This window comes from Mustela lutreola, chromosome 7 (assembly GCF_030435805.1).
Source record: "Mustela lutreola isolate mMusLut2 chromosome 7, mMusLut2.pri, whole genome shotgun sequence".
NCBI classification, from domain to species: Eukaryota; Metazoa; Chordata; class Mammalia; order Carnivora; family Mustelidae; genus Mustela; species Mustela lutreola.
In genome coordinates, this window is record NC_081296.1 from 90,932,615 (window position 1) to 90,957,651 (window position 25,037).

Below are 25,037 nucleotides of genomic sequence, written 5' to 3' on the forward strand. Positions count from 1 at the left end.
AGGAAGGAAACTGTAAAGGTTGCCAATGAAATGGTATACAAACAGCTTTCTGTCATTGGGTTACTAACAGCCACCAGAGCCAACAAAAGTATGTGGGGTGGGGACTCATCCACGTATGCTCCGTTGAAAAGCTAGGGGTAAAAAATCTTTTAATTTGTAAATAAATGCGTTTAACATACCTTTGTCATCTTCTTTAAAAAAATAAAATAAAAATAAGGTACTTGGATCTCCATTTATTTATTAATTAAAAGATTTATTTATTTTAGAGAGAGAGAACATGCATGGTGCAGGGGGCAGGGGTAGAGCGAGAAGGAGAATCGCAAGCAGACTCCCTGCTGAGTGCCAAGCCCCGCGCAGGACCCATCCCACAACTCTGATACTGTGACCTGAGCTGAATCAAGAGTCGGACACTCAACCAACGAAGCCACCCTGGCACCCCTTGACTGTCCATTTATAAACTAGGATTCTTAAGAGGTCAATTTTTAAATCTTAACTTTCAATTAAATCAACATTCCTGTTATGTGATTCTTATTATGCAAGAACAATGTGTTTCTGTTCACTAAATTGGGATGGTGAGAAAAATCCATGAATTTATTACTGTAGGATAAATCTGCTTTAATCATTTGCCTCTCTATTTCTAAGACGAGAGAGAGACAAAGAGAGGGGGAGAAAAGGAAGTTTGGAGGGAGGAAAAAAAACATTTCCTTCAATAAAAAAGGGGAGGACTAGATCCTTAATCTTACCGAGATGTCTTTCAACACCTTAACACAAGAGAGCCTTAGGTGCTCCCTATCTCCCCGCATTGCCATTAGAAGTGTAGGATCATCGTGAAAGGTAAGAATTACTGCATTAACCAAAAGACTTCCTTTTCCCTTTCTGGTTAGTTTTGCCCTTACATATAGAGAAAGAGCTAAGTTCTGTTATAGCCCAACCAGGCCGTCATTCCACCTGAACTGCCATTCTGTGGCATCCACAGCTCTTCCTGGAAACTTAAGAAAAAGAAGATAAAGTACTGAGAGTATTATTTAACCTTTTCGTTCATTAAGAGAGTTTCATTAAGTACACTTACATTAAGTACTTACATTAAGTACACTTTTGACTTACATCTACAGATTAATGCTGCTACCCAAACTATACTATAGAGGAGATGAAGGAAATTAAGAAAAATTCTACTTTCTAATGAAAGTGGGGAGGAAGAGAAATAGGAGTGGAAGGTAATTATAATTAAATTCACCTTTATTGTTTTAAAGTACTAAGTCAACTCAATGTTCTACATAGCAGCAACCAAGAATAGATCCGAAAAGATTTTCCAACTCTAATCTAGAAGAAACTTGGCTAAGTGATGCTGTAAAATAGGTAACAGAATATATATTTAAAAGGGTACCTTTAGGACAGCATAGGAAACATAGCCAATGATATTGTAACAGCATTGTAGAGTGACAGATGGTAGCTACACTCATGGTAAGCATTGTGTAACATAAAGACTTACCAAATCACCATGTTGTACACCTGAAACTAATGTAACAGTGTGTCTCAACTGTACTTCATTAGTAAAGAAATACATAAATAAAAGGGTACCTTTATTCTGTCAGTGAACTGGTATTTTTTTATGATCATTTCCTGCAACTGGCAAAAGTCTCCGTTCAATTCTACTCCATACAGCTGCAGGGCTGAACTGTAAAGATAACCCTGAAAAAAATGAAGACATGACGCAAATGAATGAACTGTGAGTTCATTTCTATACCAAATTAAAAAAAATCAAACTTAAAATAGAAGTCAATAAAGTAAAAATAAAATGAAAGATAAATAACGTGTAATATATGTAGAACTTACAACTTCAAGAATTTAAAGATTCTTACTGATCAAGACCTTAATTTTAGTTTGTCAATTTCCATTATTTAAAAGTAATTTTATTTTGAAAGACTGATTTCTTACTTTTCCTGATAAAACGGTGCATTAAGTAATGCTGGAAATGAGAGAAGTAATCCCATACAGATTCTTGTTTAATAGTCTATTCCTGTAATTTCTTGGGAAGGTACAGCAGGGGAAAGCAAGACAGGCATTAATCCATGGGGGATATAATGGAAAATCATGCAGAGTCTGACACTAGAGGAAGGCGGCCAGAGATACGTCCTGTTTGGCTTAGGGAAGTCAATCTGGCATCTGCCTAGTATAAACCACCAATTAGTTAACAAGGATTATCAAGAACTGAGCAGATATTATTATGTATCCACAAAAAAGCAGTATGGATGGAAAGGTCGAGTCATATTCTGAGTATTACTTTACATCAAGTAACACCCACATGTGAACCAAATTTGCATTTACAGCTCATGATAGATTTTTAGAATCCGTTCAACAGAGTGTAAGTAGGTACTCAAAAATTTTTTGTTGACTGAATCAGTAACCATTTTAATATGGAGGAAAAATGAGAAAGACTATGTTTAAATTTCTTAACACTGCCACGTAATGGCATAGCTGGGTTTCTTTCAGCTATGTACTATTCTAACAAATCAAAAAATGGACAAGAGCGGAGCAAATATGGTAAATAATCATAATCTCTAATGTCTTCCAAAAAAGCCATTTGACAAACTGTATTTTCTATTATGGATATTGTTTTTAATTATAGAATAAAAGCCTTAACGCTGATAAATAAACTAAGCACTAAAGAGTTAAGTGTTTCTGTTTGGAGTAGGCGATGGATGCCAGAACTGAGAGTTTCTGGCCTGGGCCTCTACTGCTGTTGGCCACATGTTTTAACAAGTCTGCTAATGACAACCAGAAACCACATTTAAGTTTTTTGATAAAACCATTTAGGAACATTACAAATACTCTTGATTTGAATTTTTTTTTTTAAAAGCCACATCGAAGTGATATTTCAAACACAAATGTCTACATTCAAACTTGAATCACAGAAAATTGGACCAAGATGTGTCCTTGGGTATCATTTAGTTTATTTACAGGTGAGGAACGTGAAGCTGGGAGTATTAAGCGACTTTGTTATGGCCGTATGCAATTTCCTAGGTCAAGTAAACTTTAAAAGAGCTTTTTAAAAAAGATCTTACCAAAGCTATATATACTTACCAAAGTGTATATAGTACGCTATTTAACATATAGCACAAAGAAAACAGAGTTAGGAGGTCAACAGTGTTATAATAAAATAACAAAAGTGTTTTGAGGTTGCCTGCTTCTGCTTTGCTGATAGTCCTTCATTCGTGTCACAGAGACAAACCAGTAAAGGAAATCAGAGAGCTGGCCTTTGAAATTCCAAATTCAGGATCATATTTTGACCTTATTATTCTGTTACTCTAATAAATAAAGCCAAGCTGTCATCTTGGATGGTGGCAGGCAAAACTGTTGCTAGCAGGAGGAGAAAGTATTTTCCAAATGTTGAATATGTCCACAAGCTGGACTTTACCCCATAAAGGACTGTGCCGAGCCTGGAGCCAACGTCAACCAAGACCTTTCCCGACAGATCAGGGAGTACATGATGATAAATGAACTTCAATTCCATGAGGGAGAAGGAATGAGAAATAAATCCTGGAGAATTAGAACAGAATAAACATCAAATTGTCAAATTTTGGTTGGGTACTAAACATTCGATTCTGTATTTCTAATTCTTTTATCCATATTTATAACGTCTATTTCATGTTTTTCTCTTCTAAACCAATGAAAGGTATTCAGAGACTATTTAGAAAAAACTAATGTGATAATTTTGCATTTATTTTTTATTTTTCAAGATTTATTTATTTCAGACCTGGGCTGAAACCAAGGGTCAGACACCTAACTAACTGTACCACCCAGGAGCCCCAAAGTCTCTGACATTTCAAAGGCCTCTAGGGAGTAGCTACCCACCAATGTGTCCCTATCACTATGCCCCTCATGTCCTTCTTGCTGTTGATTAGAAGGTCCTTGGTTTTTCCCTTCCTTTCCCTATGACCGTTATTCTGTAGGATGCTCCCGAACTCTCATATCATCTGGCTTTCTCACCTTACCCCAGAGCAACCACAGAATACCCCCTTACCACTGCATGTAGACTACCAAATGAATGACCATCTCTGGAGTTGAGCAACATGGCAGCCCTGACCAACCTAAAATGTGTTCTGGAGTATAGGAGAGGGTGGTATGAAAGGAAGTGGATGTGCGCCCACCAATCATTCTTATTTCCCTTAGTTTAACTGTTACAATTTTTAATTGCTACAAGCTTCCTAGACCAAATCAAATTATTTGGGAGAGCCTGAGTATATTTTTTAAAGACTTACAATATTATGTCCTACTTAATTTAATGGTCAGGAAGGAGAGAAACTTTGGCCATAACTAAGAGATGGTGGCAAAGAAAATGGAAGCAGCCAGGCTAATCTCTTGGAAGAAAATAAAGGGTGTGACTGGGAATGGGGGTGGGCTTTGACCACCATAGACTTATCTGCCTAGAATCCTCATCCTCCCTACTCCCTGTCAAATTAGTGCTTCAGCCTTAAAGTCATCACTAGTGTCTTATAGCTAGATAAGCTCCTTATCATCTAAGGAAGGAGAGTTCCACAAATGGTAGCTTTTTCAGGTTCACTGTGGTTTTATGGGCTGGCCTGCATACCCAGTCACTATTTAGAATCTGATTTCTATGGGAAAATGCATCCTAACTTTCAAATTTTTATTTGTCAAATATATATATTCTTTAAGCTTCTGTAAATCAGGGGCACCTGAATGGCTCAGGGGGTTGAAAGTCCAACTCTTGATTTTGGCTCAAGTCAGGATCTCAGGGTCATGGGACTAGGCCCAAGTCAGGCTCTTCACTCAGGGGGGAATGTGTTGGAGATTGTCTCTCTCCCTCTGCCCCTCCCCACCCCTAAAATAAATAAATAAATCTTAAAAAAAAAAAAACCTTCTGTAAATCAGATCTGATATGGTATTACAGTTATAATTCACTTTTTAGTTTTCCTTCTATTGTTCTCATCTAAGTCCTTTTCTATTCTGCAAATTTCAACCACCTCACATGGAAACTTTAAGTACTATCTAAAGACAGAATCTTAAACAAGTAAATCAGGAAAGTTTAATACCCAATTATAATAGAGATACAATATATTTGTATTAGCAACATATTACAAATTTGGTAGCACTTAACTTTTAACAATGATGTTATTTAAGATCAGTAATAGGAATGTAAGATTACTTACCTGGAGAGGTAGGCCACTATAAGCAGTAACTCCATATCTAAGTGACCAGGAAAACTGAAATAGTGTATCTAAAGTAACAGCCTAGGGGCACCTGGGTAGCTCAGTGGTTAAACCACTGGTTTTGGCTCAGGTCATAATCTCAGGGTCCTGGGATTGAGCACCACATGGGGCTCTCTGCTCAGCAGGGAGCCTGCTTCTCCCTCTCTCTCTGCCTCCCTCTCTGCCTACTTGTGATCTTTCTCCCTCTCTCTGTCAAATAAATAAATAAAATCTTTAAAAAAATAAAGTAATAGCCTAGATGATCATATCCAATTTGAATGCCGAATATATAAATATATATATATTTAAAAGATTTATTTATTTGAGAGAGACAGAGTGTGCACACGTGTGTGTGTGCCATGCATGAGTGGTAGGGAGGGCCAGAGGGAGAGGAAGAGAGAATCTCAAGCAGATTCCCTGCTAAATGTGGAGCCTGATGCAGGGCTCAATCCCACAACTCTGAGACCATGACCTGGGCTGAAATCAAGAGTCTGACCCTCAAATGACTGAGCCACCCAGGTACCCCTTAACAAAGAGATAACATATTTGCAACATGAGGTCAGTCTAGTTTCCCATTTGGGACCCAGGTGCGGCATCTGAGGGGCAGAGATGCAGGAGACCTTTTGTCACTAGAGTTGTCCTCTGTTATGGATAGGAGATGTTCTACTAGGTCAAATCAAGGCCTGAATAGACCTTTCTCAAGACTATCTCTGGCCCCTGAATTTGTGCCTATCCAACAATATCTGCCTTCTTAAGTAGATGCTTTTATTGGGACATTTCAGCCCCCTTGCAGTTATAGTTCTCATTCTAAGTGAACCAGTATTGTGGTTTACCTCTGAATCTCTCTGAAGTAAGGAAAGTATAAGTTGGTTTCCCTAAATGCAGTCACTTGTGATTAGTTTCTGGACCTGAAAAGTCACCTCTGATTAAACAGTTTCTGTGAAAAGCAGAGCTGCTCTCCTTGGTGACATCCTCTGGTGCAGCTTCCCTGGACAATATTACACTTTGGTCTCCCTAACCTCAATAATTGGTAATGGCTACGCTGCATGGTTGGCCTTTTCCTTTCAAAAAACTCTGAATGACTTGGTCAAGAATTTGTGTTCTGGTGACATGTACATGCACAGTCGCCAGGTTTGCATACTCGAGGGCCTACCTAAAGGAGCCGTCTGGTGTGAGCCACACACCATGCAGTAGTTTCTGCTCATTTTTCCTTCCTCACATAATGAATCAATAAAGTCTTCATCATAAAGGAATGCATCAACGTGAACTGTGGGTTCTGGCTGCTGCCGTATCTGGTGGAGAGAAGAACTTCAAAAGAAACAAAGTACAAAGGAGTCTCTTTTCATTGCTAAATAAGGCAAAACATCAGTGCTTCATATGCTAAAATTCTGAGAGCAACAAGGCACAGAAAGACAAGTTTCATTTATCGCAGAGCCATCCTACTCTTCTTTCTGGTTTTCTGTTTTTGTTTTGTGAAACACTAGCAACTTTTAATTTGACCTGTAATGACACAAAACATGGCTAGGTGAAATATATAAAATTTGAGTATAAGGAGTATTTCCGTGACTATCTTGTCCATCCTGGACTGTACGTTTTACGAATAAAGAAACTCCTTCTCAGAGGTTTCTCTAAAGAAATGACCATGAGAGAGCAAAGAACTGAAACTAATAACCAGGTCTCCTGAGTCCTGTATATCAGTGACTGACCCATCAAAATACTTAGCAGTAAGCTCTGCCCAGAGGCAGAGTTTTCAAATAATTAAAACATCGGTAAAATTTCATGCTTACAATGAATAGCCCTTTATTAATACTGGTAATACATGATATAATAGCAAGTGGCTATGAAGAATAAAATGTCTGATTCCTTTCACCTTAATTATAATAAAGAACCAACCTATCTACTTATCTATACCTACCATACACACACATCTATATTGTAAGTGTGTAAAATGTATGGACATACACAAGGACTAGAAATTGTAAGTGTGTAAAATGTATGGACATACACAAGGACTAGAAGGAAATAATGCAAGATAAAAAGTTTGTTAGAAGAGGGGATTATGGGTGAAACATTACATTCGATGAACACTTTTTGTTTCATATACTTTGGTATATCATGTTACTGATAGGATTGACTTATTAAAAACATCCAAACTATACTACAAATATTGCTCTCAGTTTTTAAACTATCCGCTATTTTCCACCTCTCGGAAATGACTCTGACTGAAGATATTATTAAGATTTGCTAAGTGCTCACAATGTGCACAGCGCTATTGAAAATCTATAGGATCTGGTTCCTCTGCTTCGGAATCTACACAGTGAAAAAATAAAATTGAGGGTTGCTGTTTTCAGATTGGTGGGAGAAGAGATTATTATCAGCTTTGTTTCAGCAAACAATATTCCTAGCATATGCCCTCCAGAAGAGTTGACATTTGAAGGGGCCTGAATGAGGGAGTTGTCTGGAGAAGAAAAATGAGAACTTCTTTTAGGAATGAAGGAACAGAAGTTGCAAAAACTATACAGCATAAAAGGAGGAGAAGGAAACAAAGAGATGAATTTCACCTTTGATAAAAGTGGGGGATATTGAACAGGAAAAGAGAAAACCAGGACAATGATGGAGACAGGGCCAGATAACTGTTGGGCCTTGTTTTTTTTGGCGGGGGGGCATTGAGTGGGTAGGAACTGAGAGCTGGCAAACAGGATGCCCTGAAAAATACCTGTTGAATGAATGGGGAGCCAGAGGACTATGGACTTGAAAGAATTAGGGACATGATTGAAGCACCAAATGAAAAACTGTCTAAAGCAGAATTCAGGACTAATTGGATCAGAGAGGCTGTAGGATTAGGGAAGAATAGGAGAAGCCTCGAGTAGCACTAAGAGTAAATTAGTGTATTTACTTTTTGGAGGGCTAGATGTTCTGAGGAAAGCATGGTTTCTAGAGGTAAGCAATTCCGAAGGTCCTCTGCTATGTTCTTCAGCATAGTGTCATTATTATCTTCAGTGAATTCATCAAAGTCTCCTGGAAAAAAAAAAAGGAGAGAAATATCTTTTTTATGGTTTTGGTCATACCTAGGCTAAGTGAACAGAATGGCCATATTTTCCACAATCAATTATAGTATCAAATTTTTCTTTCTTTCTTTTTTTTTTTTTTTAAAGATTTTATTTATTTATTTGACAGAGAGAGATCACAAGTAGGCAGAGAGGCAGGCAGAGAGACAGGAGGAAGCAGGCTCCCTGCTGAGCAGAGAGCCCTATGAGATCATGACCTAGGCTGAAGGCAGAGGCTTAACCCACTGAGCCACCTAGGGGCCCCATAGCATCAATTTATAGCAATAAATAAACCTTTTAACCAATGAAATATCTAAATTGTAACAAATATTTCACTTCAAATATTTAGTTTTTCCTTTCCTAAACTGCTTGAAAATACAAAACTTGACTATTTCAGCCTGTTTGCAAAAAACAAAAGTACTTAAAAACTATATATATATTTATATTATAAACTATATTATATATATTTATATGTGATATATATATATATACTGTAATACTATATATAGTATTTTAACTATTTTTACTCAAGAGCAGTACTGTCATTAGTTTGTACGGTCTTAAACTCACCAGTAAGTAGTTAAATATTCTTTCTCTCACTATGCAGATCTGAGAAGTACAGGAAGCATCACAGAAATTATTAAAATAACTTTAATCTGAATACCCCTGATTCCAATAAAATGTACCTAAGACTCTAGATAATAAGCACTAACAGCTGACACCAACTATATAATAAACTTTACAATAAACATGTGGCTCTGCTGCGCTTGAGCAGCAGGTAAAAAAAACAAAACAAAACATAAGGGCTATTTATGATGGCTATGGCGTACTTTTGGATGATCTGGCAAAAAGGGGAGGGGGAGGCAACAGAAGGGAGAATGTGTGTAGCAATAAAGAGGGAGGTTTGGTTGAGATTGACAGCTGCTGAATCCAGGTGAGGGTATAAAAGCGGTGTTCATTGTTTGTTGTTTCTACTTTTCTGGGTGTTTAATTTTTTTTGGTTCTAAAACAATATTATTTCTAAGGAGCTCATATGTAATTTTAAATAGAATGTGACTTATCTGAAAGTAAAACACTCCTAAAGTTAGCTACTGTCCAGGATGCCAAAGGTAGACTAGAAAGCACTACTAATGAAAATAGTTTACCTTTCTCTTAAAACACTTTCTTACATTTTTTGCTAGAATAACAGTACCCCAAGGAGGTTGTTTCTCACTCAGTTTTACTTTTTTTAAGACGATTTATTAATTTGACACAGAGAGAGGGAGTGAGCACAAGCAGGGGGAGTGGCAGGCAGGCAAAGGGAGAAGGAAAAGCAGACTTCTCGGAGAGCAAGGATCTGGGGGCTCGATCCCAGGACCCGGGGATCATGACTTGAGCTGAAGGCAGACATTTAACCAACTCAGTCACCCAGGCACCCCACTTACTCTGTTTTAAAATAATTGTAGAAGGGAAACAAGGACATCCTGAAGAAAATGTCATCTGTCTCCATATCCCCTGCCCCAAATCTTTGGTTGTTTTTAAGTAAACTTATGATTTCATTCTTAAACAAAAATGAATTCTTGAGTTGGTTCAGAATGCTATTTTCATGTCACTAATAATGATTAAAAGTTAACAAAGCAGGCTAACAGCAGCACAGGGAAATAAATGGAGGTTTTCTGCTTCTACATAAGGGTACTCTTCTTTTTAGCAATACTCCTCTGTGCCCTATATACAAAGGATCTTTCTCTGTGTAATTTCTCATTGAGCAACAGTAGTGAATACAAAGATTTGGCTCTCTGAACTGATGTGGGAAGGCCTTTGAAGCCCCCTTTTTTCCCCCTCGCCTATTTAGTTCCATGTTCTAAACTGCTGCTTCTAATTATTTCTAGAAGGAGGCAGAATATAAATTACAGAGAAACAAAAATACTATTAAAATTCATTCCAAATTGTTTCAGGTGGAACTTAAGTGCATTTTTCAAGAAAACTGGCCTTTTTAATTGTATTTGTAAAATCTAATTAAATTTTCTCAAGGTGCCAATTAAACATTTATTTCTTTAGGTAATCTCTACACCCAACCTGGGGCTCAAACTCACGACCCTGAGATCAAGAGATGAAGCTCCTCCGACTGAGCCAGCCAGGCGCCCCACAAGGTGTTAATTAATACCTAACATGTGCTTAGCTTCCTTCCCTCCACAGATAGATAGAACACTGTCTGGGAGCCTCTATGACTCACATTTAATTCTAATAATATCACTCCCACTGGTGATCCTTAGCAGGTTCTCTCAATTTGTACATAACTAGAGAAGGCAATAAAAATGTCATTATGTTAAACTAAGCTATTTCCTATCCCAACTTCTTTGGACTTAATTCTTCTTTTTTAAAAAAGGACTTTATTTATTTATTTGACAGAAAGAGATCACTGAGTAGGCAGAGAGGCAGGCGGGGGTGGGGGGTAAGCAGGTTCACCACTGAGCAGAGAGCCCGATGAGGGGCTCGATCCCTGAGATCATGACCTGAGCTGAAGGCAGAGGCTTTGACCCACTGAGCCACCCAGGCGACCCTGGACTTAATTCTAAAACATAAAAAGCCACGTTAATAAAACAGTTTTGCTGTAGGTCTGCCTTAAAAAATGAGTCTTACAGTGAGAAGAGAAATTAGATTATGACTGATTACCAAATGGCCCACCCATCTACACATTTCTGTTGTTTAGTCTTTGCTTGAACACATTCAGGCCGGCATTTCTCATGCAGAGCCCCAGTCTGCCCCTTCATAATGACATTAACTCATTTTTCCAATTTCAGCCTGAGAGGAATCATCATGTTTAATGCTATACAATGTTTCCCGAATGAACCCTTCAGGCCTGCTAGACTTGGTGCAGTGCTTTTCACAGGACATTTAATCCTAAGAATCCTATAGATGATACTATAATCATTTCTACTCTATAACAACAGCAACAAAAAAACCCCTGATGTCAGAGGTTAAGTTACTTGCCTCAGGTCATAGGGGCCAGAAAGGGGTGGAGCTGGGGTTTGAATGCAGGTCTTAGCCTGAACTTTTTTTTTTCTTTTGAGGTTTTATTTATTATTTATTAATTAAGATGCCATGTGGGTCTTGAACTCATAACCTCGAGATCAAGAATTGCATACGTGCTCCTCTGAGCCAGTGAGGTGCCCCCTTAGTCCGAACTCTTCATCACTACACCATACAGGCTCTCTAAGGTAGCTGCCTAGTAACAGTCCTCCTGCCACTACTGAAGTTTTTTTTCCTCCCCACCTCAGACCAGACAGTTCTCCACTGGATGCCGCAGCCACATTCTTTGCCATTAGCTTGCTGTCCTCTGGACTTGTTCAACAGAACCCTTTAAATGCAACTCTGCAAGCAACACCGGCGATCTGGTTCTCTCATCCATGACTACCTCAGGTTATTCTCTTCTCCTGTCACGTTGTAGCATCTAGGGCCCTGAACATTACAGCTACTCGGTGATTAATAAATAGATTTGGAAGGGGTGACGGTGGCAGTGGAAGCCAATCCTACGTAAATCGTATGTAAAGACTTGAACAATCATATGTAAACACTGAGGAAACTAGAACAATGACAGACGAGAATGGCTGCCAATGTTGAACCATCACAGCAGATTTCCAGCTGTCTGAAACAGGTTCATCTGAGAGTCAATACCCAATCAATGGGAGCATCACCAGTCAAGATGAGAGAGAATAAGAAACTGTATATTAAATTCAGCCATTCCAAAAAGGTAGTGTTAAATGAAGACTGCACTTATTTCATCTCAATACCAAGGATGTCAGGTGAAAATGAGAACTGGCACCTCTTATCCTGGACAGCAAACTCTGATTCAGCCACCCACACGCAAGGGTGAGAGGAGATTTCTTCATTTACAGCAATGATTCTTCACCATGGCTCCCGTCAAAGAGGATCTGCATATGGGATTTATGGGAGCCTTGCAGGGCCCAGAGTTGTATGCTTTGTTGTATACATAAATATATATGCTTTTCTAGGAAGAAAGTTCCTTTTTTTTTTTTTTTTTTTTAAAGATTATTTATTTATTTGACAGAGATCACAAGTAGGCAGAGAGGCAGGCAGAGAAGGGGGTGGGAAGCAGGCTCCCCCACGGAGCTGAGAGCCTGATGCAGGGCTTGATCCCAGGACTCTGGGATCATGACCCTAGGACTCTGGGATCATGATCCCAGCCATAGGCAGAGGCTTTAACCCACTAAGCCACCCAGGTGCCCCTAGGAAGAAAGTTCTGAAGAGATCTTCAGTAATTATAGCTAATATTACTGAGCACTATATGTAAGGCACTGTGGAAATTTTTAGTGCAAAAAGGCTAAAATTAGCTTTACTATCTGTAGTGGTTGGCAAATAACTTCTGAAAAGAGCAGCAAAACATTTTTGCCCTAATAATGGCTGTGCAGGTCAAAAAAGCATGATATGATAGGATATTAATGAAGTGTATTTTGTCTCCATGAGGTGGTTTTTTTTTTCCTCCATGAGGTTTTACGCTTTATTTCTAGCTTTAACTCACCCATATCCTTACCTTTAATGACTTACAGTGCATAATTAAACACAGGGTTATATATTACCTATTATTCATTCATATCATATATTATTCTTGAAGTCCCTATTCAAATTTAAAAAATTTATTGAGGGGAGTTCTGGTCCCAGACAAGAGGGCAACTTTCCTCCCTTTCCCCGTTCCTTCCCTCTAACTACAACTAAATACACTGGAAATATTCAATAGGCAATTATGAAGACTCTGAAAGCTAGAAAGAAAAGGTAAACTGCCTAGGAGTCTTAGAACTTAAGAAAGGTCACAGTAGGGAGTTGCCTGGGTTTTCTTTTTATCTTCCAAGTAGCTTCGACTGGACACCAAAGAGACCTGCATCCCAGAACCACTAACAGGCACAGGGGGAAGAAAAAAAGAACTAAGAAAAACTTGCTGTCTCTTGCCAAAGCCTGGTAAAGGGGGAAGAACAACGGGAGACCGACTGAGGAACCCTAAGTCCCACTCCACACTGGGGCAGTAGCAGACTATCCAGTCTCCAGGCCCTCTCCCCAGGGGCATAAATAGATCCAGGTCTGGCATCTCCTAGCCATCTGCCCAGTGGTGGAGAATAAAACAGGCCCTCAATTGCTAGGTTAAGAAAAAGAAAGAACAAGCAGAAAACAAACAGTAAGATGCCACACTTAAGATCTAATATAGCAATAATTACTTTAAATGTATATGCTCTATATACATCAATTTAAAAAGACAGAGATTGGCAAAGTAGATTTAAAAACAGAACCCAACTATATATTGTCAATAGAAACTCACTTCAGACATAATGTTATAGGAAGAATGAATTTTTATAAACGGAAAGGAAAAATATATTGTGCCCACATTAGTTAAAAAATGGGAGTGGCTATATTAATATGAGATAACTAGACTTTAAAACAAAGAAAATTATTAGGTACAAAGAGGAACACTACATAATTATTAAAGGATCAATCCACCAAAAAGACATAGTTATCCTGAATGTGAATGTACTAAACAAGAGCTTCAAATAAATGAAACAAAAACTGTTCTGAAGGGACAAAGAGGCAAATCCACAATTAAACTTCACTGCCCCACTCTCAGCAACTGAAAGACTAAAAGGCAGAAAATCAGCAAAGAAACAGAACCGAAAAATATAATCGACTAACAAGACCTAACAGGTATTTATAAAACACTGCATTAAACAGAGTAGAATACACAGCTTTTTTCCAAGTACCTATCAAACTTTCACCAAGATAAACCATATCCTGGGCCATAAAACAAATAAAGAAAAAAAATATATATTTTTTAAAGATTTTATTTATTTATTTGACAGACAGAGATCACAAGTAGGCAGAGAGGCAGGCAGACAGAGAGGAGGAAGCAGGCTCCCTGCTGAGCAGAGAGCACGATGTGGGGCTTGATCCCAGGACCTTGGGATCATGACCTGAGCTGAAGGCAGAGGCTTTAACTCACTGAGCCACCCAGGTGCCCCAATAAAGAAAAATTTAAATGAACTGAAGTCATGCACAGTATCTTTTCTGACCATAATGGAATTAAACTGGAAGTTGGTTAACAGGCCAATCTCCAAACACTTGAAAGTTAAAGAAGGTACTTTTAAACAATAGTTACAGTAATCAAGACAGAGTGGTATTGGTCAGGGAGAGAGACATAAATCAACAGAATAGAGGGCTCAGAAATGGAGCCACACAAAAATGACAACTGATTATGATAGCCTTTTCAACAAATGGTGCTGGAGGAAATGGACATCTATAGGGGAAAAAATGAACTTCAACCTAAACTCCACACCTTACACAAAAATTAACTTGGACCAAAGAATTAAATGCAAAAGACAAAAGTACAGCTCTTTTAGGAAAAAGAAAATGATCACATAGAACTTGACACTAATATAGTGTTGTATAATTTTTGAAGAGAAAAAAATGGAAAAAATCTTTGGTATCTAGAGCTAAACAGAGTTCTTAAAGTTGATGCCAAAAAAGGAAAAGTGGATACATTGGACCTCATCAATATTAAAAAAATTTTGCTTTTAAAAACTTTGTTAAGGGGATGAACAAATTACAGACTGGGAGAAAATATCTGCAAACCACACATATGACAAAGGGCTTATATTTAAAATACATAAAGAACTCTCAAAGTGACAGTATACCAAAAATACAATTAAAAAAATGTGCAAGAGGGGTGCCTGGGTGGCTCAGTGGGTTAAGCCTCTGCCTTCAGCTCAGGTCATGATCCCAGGGTCCTGGGATGGAGCCCCCGCAAAGGGCTCTCTGCTCAGCAGGGAGCCTGCATCCTCCTCAATCTCTGCCTGCCTCTCTGCCTACTTGTGATCTCTGTCAAATAAATAAAACAGAAAATCTAAAAAACAAATGGGTAAGAGATATGAATAGATATTTCATCAAAGAGGATATTCAAATGGCAAATAAACACATAAACAATAATTGTTCAACATCATTGGGGAAATGGAAATTAAAACCCAATGATATATCACTACACAAATTAACAGAATGGCTAAACTGAAAAATACTGGTAAGACCAAATGCAAGTGAGGATGCAGAGAAACTGGATTACTCATATACTGTTTGTATAAATGCAAAATGCTACAGCCGCTTTGGACAACAGTTTGGCAGTTTCCATAAAACTAAAAATGCACTTACTATATGACCCAGCAATGGCACTCTTGAGTATTATCACAGAGATGAAAACTTATATTAACAGAAAAATCTACACATGTTCAAGCAATGTTATCTGTAAGAAAGACTTGACTATACTAGGCATTTCAGACAGCTACTTTACTCACATGTTCTAGTGCCTGGACTTGGATGGTAAGAACAGTTACACCCTGGTTGGGCATCTTGCTCTCTGTAGAAAAGCTGGGAATTCCTGACAATTTGATGATCTCAAGGTAGTCAGACTGCATACATGATGGTTAGCTTCTCTCAGACCAAGAATGTCAAGAGACAGAAAGTAGAAGTTGCCAGTTTCTTAAGTCCTGGATCTGAAACTGACATGGTGTCACTTCTGCCATATTCTATTGGTCAGAGCTGTCACAAAGCCCATCCAGACTCAAAGGTAGAGAATACAGATCAGACCTCTCAAGGAATGAGGGTTAAAGAACTTGCAGCCATTAAAAAAAACAAAAACAAAACCAGCTTTATAGAAACAGAAATCATACATGATAAATTGTACATATTTAAAGTATATAATTATACAAATTTGATGTATGTATACAGACATGAAACTATCACTTAACAATCAAAATGGTGGACATACCTGAGACCCCCAAATGTTTCTTCTTGTCCTTTTATAATCCTTCTCTTCTAACCCCTCCACTCATTCAGCCGCAAGAGACCTATTTTTTTGTCACTACAGGCTAGTCTGCACGTTCAAGTTTTAAATGAATGAAATTATATAGTATAGTCTTTTTTAGTGTGGTTTCCTTCACTTAGTATAATTTATACATGCTATTGTACAAATGTCTTCCCATTTATTTGCCATGTAGTATTCCCTTATAAAAATATGCCACAATTTGTTTATCCATTCACCAGTTCCTAATTGAAATGCCTCCCACCTCCTTTTTCTTGCCATATCATACTAGCCAGAAGCTGTATTATGATGATAGTAGTGAGGAGTATACATTATTGTTTCTGATCTTAGGGGAAAGAACTCAAGTCTTTCACTGTTAGGTATGAAATTAGCTGCAGATTTTTCACAGATGACCTCTATCAGGTTGAGAATGTTCCCTTCTAGTCTGATGAGAGTTATTATCAGGAAGAGATGTTGGATGTTGTCAAATGCTTTTCCTGGTCTATTGAGATAACAACATAGTTTTTCTTTTTACTTAATATGGTGAGTTACATTGATTTTATAATGTTGCACAATACATTCTCGGGATAAACTCACTTGTTTGTGATGTATTTTTTTTTCATATATCGTGTCCATTCTTAATATACAACAATATATTAAGGTATAAAAGTACTTTAAAGAAAAGTATAATTCTCTTTATTTGTTTAATAGAAAAAATTTTAAGAGATACCAATTAAAAAAAAAAAAAAGAGGTACCAATTTGCTCAGTATACCTTTTTAGTTTTTGAAGAAACAATCTATTTCTGTTACCACATGTAATTGATAACTTTCATAGATTCATATGGTTTCAATAAAGCCTGGAATATCTTTGTTATATTGATACTTCCTCAGTGGTAATGCAATATGGAACTGGGGCAGTATGCTGTCTGACAAACGTAATTAGAAACTGGGGTTGGCTTTTTAGATTTGCAGGAATTTCAAAGGACTTCTAACAGCTCTGTAGTTTTGCTCACAAACATGTCCAATTCTGGTCAGTGAAGATATACTTAAAATACAGGATACAATAAAGCTTCTAAAAGCTTCTGGTCAACTACTATTATCTTCTTTAAGCATTAATTTTAATTTTTGATGATTTTATTAATCTTCTTAAAGCAAACCCTAATTTTCTATCCTTTGCAACTTGATTCTTACTAGGCATTCTTATGGGCTATGGGCTTGACTTTCTCATTTGTATTTGCATATCCAAGAAAAATTCAGAAGCTTCAGAAAAGCACTGTTAACAGCTGTTCCAATGTAGTTTTTAAATAATTTAAAAAAAGATTTTATTTATTTATTTGACAGAAAGAGAGATCACAAGTAGGCAGAGAGGCAGGCAGAGGGCGGGGGGAGTAGGCTCCCCACTGCGCAGAGAGGCCGATGCAGGACTTGATCCCGGGACCCTGAGACCATGACCTAAGCCAAAGGCAGCAGCTTAACCCACTGAGCCACCCAGGCACCCTTTTTCTTTTCTTTTCTTTTTTTTTAAAGATTTTATTTTATTTATTTGACAGAGATCACAAGCAGGCTGAGAGGCAGGCAGAGAGAGAGAGAGAGAGAGAGAGAAACGGGCTCCCTGCTGAGCAGAGAGCCCGATGCAGAACTCGATCCCGGGACTCCGGGATCATGACCTGAGCCCAAGGCAGAGGCTTTAACCCACTGAGCCCCCCAGGTGCCCTTTTTAAATAATTTCTGAGTAGGCTCTATCCCAGGGTAGAGTGAAAGCAGAGCATGAGCCCATGACCCTGAGATCAAGACCTCAAGCTGAGATCAAAAGTCAGTGGCTTAACCAACTGAGCCACCCAGACATCCCCCAGTGTATTTTTTTATATGCTTATTGGGGATCCCACTTGCAATTCTGGCTCTTAGCTCCCTTCACTTGATGGACTGCAGTCACTCTCCCATACTTTGAAATCTAGATCGAGAGCCCACTTTACATACATACAGGAAATAGAAGAAAACAGATGCTGTGCCACAAGATCAGAATCAATCAGCTGAGATCCTGCTGTATTTTACTCTTTTTTGGAATGGGGTGGGGGAGGGGTGGGTATCTTCATGTGCTTTGCCCCTCAGACTTGATTCATCTTCCTATATTAGTGTTCTTTGTTTCCTAGACCTTTGGGCCTATGCTGTACCCAAGGTAAAATGTAGGCTCCTATCTTTATTTCTTCTAAATCTTCAGTTTATCAGGCATTGACATGTACTTGGCTCTGCCTTGGTCCAAGCTTCTGGTTCTACCAGCCTGATCCTAAAAGACCTCAGGTCTTGGTGAGATAATCCCACTCCTTCAGAGATCAAGAATATTATTCTTTCTTTTGTGTATCTAAAATTATTGTGATTTTACCTGTAATGTTTTTTAATTTCAATAAACTATGAAACTCAAAGCCAAAGTCATACTCGGTGTCTATTATTGTCTCCTGCTATTCCACTAAATGGTAGAAAAATTTAAGGAGAATTATAATTACTGAAGGTCTAAGAATATGTCAAAAAAGTGAGATATTATGCAAGTGCTTTAATGCTAGAGATAGAAGATATTTTCCTAGAAAAAGGACACGGATTAGGAAAATAGTAAGAATCTTTTGTGCCCTATTTAGAGCCACTTCATAAAACGGTATACTTAGTTTCAGCCTGAGAAGATGAGAAAGTTCTGGAGATAGATGGCAGTGATCTGAACAACATAAAAGTATTTTTTTTTTTTTTAAGATTTTTTATTTATTTATTTGACAGACGGAGATCACAAGTAGGCAGAGAGGCAGGCAGAGAGAGAGAGAGGAGGAAGCAGGCTCCCTGCTGAGCAGAGAGCCCGATGCGGGACTCGATCCCAGGACCCTGAGATCATGACCTGAGCCGAAGGCAGCGGCTTAACCCACTGAGCCACCCAGGCACCCATGAACAACATAAAAGTATTAATGCCACTGAAATGTGTACTTAAAAACAGCTTAAAATGGTAAGCGTTAGTTATACATTTTTTATCACTTGAAACAATATACTAGTAAGTTGTCTTTTTAAGATAGATGTTAAAACACTCCGTTTTAAGTGATACCCTCATTTCTTAAAATATTCACGTTAATAAATATTCTCAGAAACTCAGGTTGTTTTCTAAATCATTTAACAAAATGCATGAGCTTCTCTGACTACAGGGTGTGCTGGAGAAAGGCACAGAAAGTGCTTTGTAAGAGTAAAAAGGTACTGTTTAACCAGGGATACTGGGTCTTCATTTTTCCCGAATTATCACCCAAAACATCCTTGCAAGTTTTCCTGATTTTGAAAAATGAAGTTCTCAAACGATGCCTCTAAAACTGGAGATTTAGATTACAAATGGTTCCATAAAACTGCAATCTTGAGGGCAAGGATATTTTAGTTAATTGTGCAATTGCCAGAACCAGGCAGTAGGGGGCATTTTTGTAGGCACTCTGGGGTTTCTGGAGGAAGTTTTTGTTCTGAGGAATGCAGAAAAAACCTTGGAAACTAGCACATTGTATAATTAATTGGGATATGATCGATAAAACTGGCAATAGAAGGTTTAATGAAAAGACAGGAGAGGGGCGCCTGGGTGGCTCAGTGTGTTAAGCCTCTGCCTTGGGTCAGGTCATGGTTTCAGGTCCTAGTCTCAGGGTCTTCAGATCAAGCCCGACACTGGGCTCTGTGCTCAGCAGGGAGCATGCTTCCCCTCTCTCTCTCTGCCTACTTGTGAACTCTCTCTGTCTAATAAATAAATAAAATCTTAAAAAAAAAAAAAAAGACAGGAGACTCAGCAATTCCTATCTTGAATCTTGCTATGTGTGTACGTATGAAGTTATCTGTCTGGTTTTCTCTACTTGTCCAGCCTAAACTTCACTACCAGTTGTCCAAGTTAATTTCAGTTTGGCATCTTATCTAAAACAATCCCTCCAAATGTGCAATAATAATAATACCCCAACCTACTGATTGACTCTAAAATCACAAAGAAAGAGCGTTTTAGGAAGAAGTCAAGTTTGGAAGTCATTAGCACAGAGGAATATTTCAAGTCATGGGTCTGGATGTAAATAAACATAGGATTCAACGCTGAGAGGTACAGAGGCATAGCCTCGGTTGGCACAGCTCCCAAACAAGGAATATCCTATTTTCGTGTGCTTCACCAGGCCTCACATTGCCAAAACAGATCTAATCATTCTTCAATAAACCTACCTAATCGCTTCATTTCCTCGATTCTAACTTGCGCCTTTTATTATTGTTAATTCTACGAACAGTTTAAAATCAGAGTCTTTCCCTATTCCCACCCCCTTCTCTCCTTTCCCTCACTCCCGAAAAACTATCAAATCGACGGTCCGTTTTACAATTGAGAAAATAAGTGCACTAGCCAGCAGGTAATTTCGCTTGCAGGGTTTTGTAAAAGCTTCCTGCTCCACAGCCCGAAACTTCTTTTGCAAAGTGCTTTTTCAGGTAGTTTCTTCACAGGTAGTCCGAAGTTTGTGGGGGTAATGGGGGAAGGGTGGAGGGGCAAAATCCCCTGCCCCTTCTTTCCCCTCTGAAAAGGCTTAGCTACAAAGAGACTCTAGGGGCTTGTCTGAAGCCTGTAGCGCAGTCAAAAACAACCGAGAGCCAGCTGTTCCTGCACCCAATCCCAAACTGGACTCTGAAGCTGCTAAGGTTTGCGATGTGCCCCCATCAATCAGCCCTGTACTCGAGCGAGGACCAGCACAGCGACCCCTAGGAGGCTTTCGGCCTCACCCGGTCTGAAGTCCCCAAGGTCAGCGCCCATAGCACATCCTTGCCCCAACCCCTTGCGTCTGGCTCTGGTCGCTTACGGGTAGTTCGCATCCAATCGAGCAGCGCTGGGAGGTCTGCGGGAGCCACCGTACGCAGCAGCTGCAGGACTGCTCGCCTCGCGGAGCAGAATTCCATGCTGAAAGCTGAGAGCAGCCGAAGGGAAGGCTCGCACTGCGCACGCGCAGGCCGAGACGGGTTTCCACGCCAGATCCGACGCCGCGGAACCCGCCTCTCTGAGCGGCGAAATTCCCAAGCCCCGCCCCTTTCTGGAGTTCTCACATGCTCCCGGGGAGGACTCCCGGCTCTCTAATCGCCCCTCCAAGTCTCACCGCTCCCCTCTTAACTGGCCGTGCACAGCCTAGTCACTTTTTCTTAAAGCGACTTATCGAGGTCGAAATTCTTTACGGGGATCGCATCCCCAGAGGGCGTTCTATCTGGCCACTTCGCTGTCGCAGAGATTAAGCGATAAGAAAACCCGAGTGTCAAAAAGCCAATCGAAGCAAAGAAACCTCTCTCAATAAACCTTTTCAGTAGAAGTACGGAGAGAATGCGGCAGGTGCCCCGGAAGCGGAAGTGTATCCTTTTCATGAAAGGCTGGACTTCGGCGAGTGGTGACGTTTCCTCATTGGGCGGAAGGTTCGGTGGCAATCGTCGGTCTTCCAGCTGGTGGGAGTTGGCGTCGCGGTGCTGGGCGCCGGAGCCCCAGTTTGTATAGTTTGGGAAGTCGGGCTGTGGGGTCGCACCTGTCTGTCTGATCCTTGCTTTCCTTGGTTTCCTCCCACGGCGCGGGGGCCTCGAGAAAGAATCCCCGGCCCCTTTGGGCCACAGCGGTAGCGGTGCTTTTTGCGGTAAGTGGCTTGCTTTTTCCCGCCCCCGACCACGGACTGGCAGCTAGGGGCAGCGTCAGCTCTCCTTGGGGGCCGGAGACCCCGGAGGGAGTCGGCTTCCCTGGCCACCGGCTCTCGTCACCGAGACTGAGGTGCACTGGCCCTTTTTCATCTCGTGTGTCCCATCGGAAGTTTTCTTAAAAGATGCACTGTGACCCTTTTAAGTAGTTTTCAGATTTACCCGAGCCAGATTAGGTGTGGGCAGTTACAGGCCTGAGTCTTTGCTTTGCTCTCCCGATCAAGAATTTAGATGCGGCTACTTCTCCGAAAACCTTTTGGCGTGTACCAGATTTTATTTTTCCGTGTCCATTGTGCTTAACACGTTGTCCTGCATATAGTAGGCGTTTCATAAATGAATAAGGGATATCAGATTAGTGCCATTGATGACTTCAGATACACTGTTGGCTCTCTCTGCATTTGCCATTGTTGACCATTTCTTGAAACTCTTTCCCCAGTTGGTTTTCTTGATGCTGTTCTCACCTAGTTCTTTCATATGCTTAATTCACACTCTTTATTTATTCCTATCTATAAGAATACAGAAATGAGTGATACAAACCCTGTCATTGAGGAGCTAACAGTACAGTGAGAGAGAGGCATATATATACACATTAAATAAGATGAGTAATGAGAAACTCTAAGAAGGTATAAAGAGCTATGAGAGCTCTGGGAACCCAGATGAGAGTACTCCTTGGAAGATTTGTGACCCTGAACAAGTTTCTATTCCAGTTCTATTCTATTCCAGCTTCAGTTTCCTCATCCATCTAATAAGCTTATTATGGGGATAAAAGATTAGATGATCAGTTTCATGCAATGCCTGGTATATAGCAGTGTTAATGACTGAAGGGAGAGGAATTATTTCTCTCAAAACTCTTTCTCTTGGTATTTTCATGTGGTCAGTTAATATTTTCTAATTTGATAAACACATCTTCAGGCCCTCTTTCAAACAGATTATTCCTCTGACTCCACCTAACTGGAAATTCTGGACTTACCACAAGAATTTAGGAAGATAAATAGTAGCTTCCTTTTTTTAAATTGATTTTCTTCTGTATGCCTTTGGAGAGGGAAAAGGGTCAGTAAGGGCTTCTATCCCTTTTAATTATTCTTTTTGGTTGACTCCTTTTTGTTGGCTCTTCGCCATCTCAGGGTCTTTCAGAGGCTGCCCTTGAGACTTCTCATCTACATCCTTTGCTTCCATGGCATTATCTTTGTATGCTAACCATTTCCAAACTTCTCTAATTTCTCTTTTTTTCCCTGTAACTTAAGTCTCATGAGTGATATAGTTCTTTAGTTTCTGCAAATTCAGTAGGTCCCAAACCAAACTTACTACCTCAACTTTGCTTTTTTCCCCCCACTTCTTTCATTATTATATATATGATATATAAGGGCTTTAACTCCTTGTTTGTACCTGAATTTTGTGATATTTGTATGTTCGATTTGAAAAACAATAATAAAATGAACCCCTATGTAGTCATTATCCAACGTTAGTAGGACATTACAAAGTATTGTAGGAGATGTACTCAAAATCCCAGTTTAGTAGAACATGACAAATACGACCTTAAAAAACCTTAAAACCTCTTAACTTTTTGTCTGGTTACTCTTTAGGTTTCAAACCAGCTTCTTTTTTGTCTTCCCTTCATTCATTGATGGTATCCCTTGCCATCCGGTTACTGTTTGAGACCTTGGAGTCACTTTTGCCTTTTGTTTCTCCTTCACTTCCCACAACTATTTGGTCAGTAATTCCTGTAGCCTCTGCTTGGACTTGACTTGATCCATTCTGCTTTCTGCTTCCCTGATTCAAGCCCACATGCCTCCACCAGGCTAGTTAGTGTATCTTTAGTCTCCTTGTTCTCAAGTTTTTCTCCCTCCAGTGTACTTGCTATGTTGACTCTAATTTTTAAATTATGAAACAGATTTTTCTTTCCCTTGTTTCCTTTGAGGAGTATTATTTCATGCAGTGATTTTTAAGCCTGGCTGCACTTCAGTGTAACCAGTGAAGTTTTTCAAAATATAGATGGCTTGTTTTGCCCTCCTAATTAAAGAATTTAAAAGAGGCCAGCCACTTCCTCCAAAACCTCTTGATGGTACTATCCTTGGACATTTTATGATTGAGTATTTAATTTTCAGCAGATTGGTGTTATGTACATGTACCTGAAATAACAAAAACAGCATATACCTCTTATTCCTTCTCTTCCATGCTTTCAGCCTGTGATCTTTCCAATTTCAGGACAGACTATTGCCGAGGAATTCTTTTGACTTTGTTTTAATCTTGGTAACAGTTTACGTAAAGATTCTTGTTATGATCGACCTGATAGCCAATAAAGTATCTTAAGTGATTCTCATTGTTTTTGGGTTATTACCTCTTGTTGAATTTTTGGTAAAAATTGAATTTTCTGCTATCAAACTATGAAATGTTGCATTTTTTCTTTTTTTTTAAATATTAAAAGGAGTTTTAAAATTTGGAAGCAGGTTATTTAAATGAAGAGAGAATTTTCTGGTACTTCTTGCATAGTTAAATATAATCTTCGGTGCAGAAGTAAAGCTGTTAAGTCAGTGGGTGGTATGATGTATAATTGATCTTTTGAAGTCAAGAGAGAAGTCTTGTCTGTGTTAAATTGATGTAATTTGTTGATTTGGAGTTAGAACTTTTCTCAGGCTGGGACGATTCGTGGAACACATAGTACGTATTGAATGAATGAATGAATGAATGAATAATTAAATGAGTTCAAGTGGCAATTCCATCTCAATCCCCAGTGTAATATCACTGTATTTCTCACAAGGAGCACTTTTTTTTTTTTTTTAAAGATTTTATTTGTTTATTTGACAGACGGAGATCATAAGTAGACAGAGAGGTAGGCAGAGAGAGAGAGAGAGGGAAGCAGGCTCCCTGCTGAGCAGAGAGCCCGATACGGGACTCGATCCCAGGACCCTGGGATCATGACCTGAGCCGAAGGCAGCGGCTTAACCCACTGAGCCACCCAGGCGCCCTCTCACAAGGAGCACTTTGAAAAATAATTTTCCTTTTGATTTTAAAAAACAATAGTCTTAGTCATTACCAAAAATTTGGCAATTACAAAATGATATAAATAAAAGAATAAAGATTAATAATTGTTAATCATCCAGAAATGATGAATGTTATTATTTTCTAACAATTTTACTGAAATAAAATTCACATGTCATACAGTTCACCTAAAGTGTACAATTTAGTAGTTTTTAGTGTATTTACAGAGTTGTGCAAGCATCACTGCAATCAATTTTAGAACATTTTTATCACTCTATGGAA

General features: G+C 39.1%; 2 protein-coding genes across 4 annotated transcripts in view; one reads left to right on the forward strand and one right to left on the reverse strand.

The window, feature by feature from the left end:
- The window catches only part of LOC131836466 (uncharacterized), a 32,067-nt gene extending 10,667 nt beyond the window's left edge, over window positions 1–21,400 (reverse strand). The window contains exons 1-5 of one of the 2 annotated variants that reach the window (XM_059181908.1): window positions 20,909–21,400; window positions 8,104–8,225; window positions 6,361–6,499; window positions 3,416–3,537; window positions 1,579–1,689 (exon numbers count right to left, since the gene is read on the reverse strand). In XM_059181908.1, coding sequence (XP_059037891.1) covers window positions 1,579–1,689; window positions 3,416–3,537; window positions 6,361–6,499; window positions 8,104–8,225; window positions 20,909–21,005 — 591 coding nt within the window. In that variant the 5' untranslated portion in view covers window positions 21,006–21,400. Of the gene's footprint in view, window positions 1–1,578; window positions 1,690–3,415; window positions 3,538–6,360; window positions 6,500–8,103; window positions 8,226–15,579; window positions 16,728–20,908 lie in introns of those variants that run through there. The other variant, XM_059181909.1, reaches the window with a different exon arrangement.
- A 39-nt stretch (window positions 21,401–21,439) lies between these two features.
- LOC131836464 (signal recognition particle subunit SRP54) overlaps window positions 21,440–25,037 on the forward strand; it is a 70,483-nt gene continuing 66,885 nt past the window's right edge. For both annotated transcript variants that reach the window (XM_059181905.1, XM_059181899.1), the window contains exon 1: window positions 21,440–21,718. The gene's annotated coding sequence lies outside the window, so the exon portion shown is untranslated. The remainder of the gene's footprint in view (window positions 21,719–25,037) is intronic.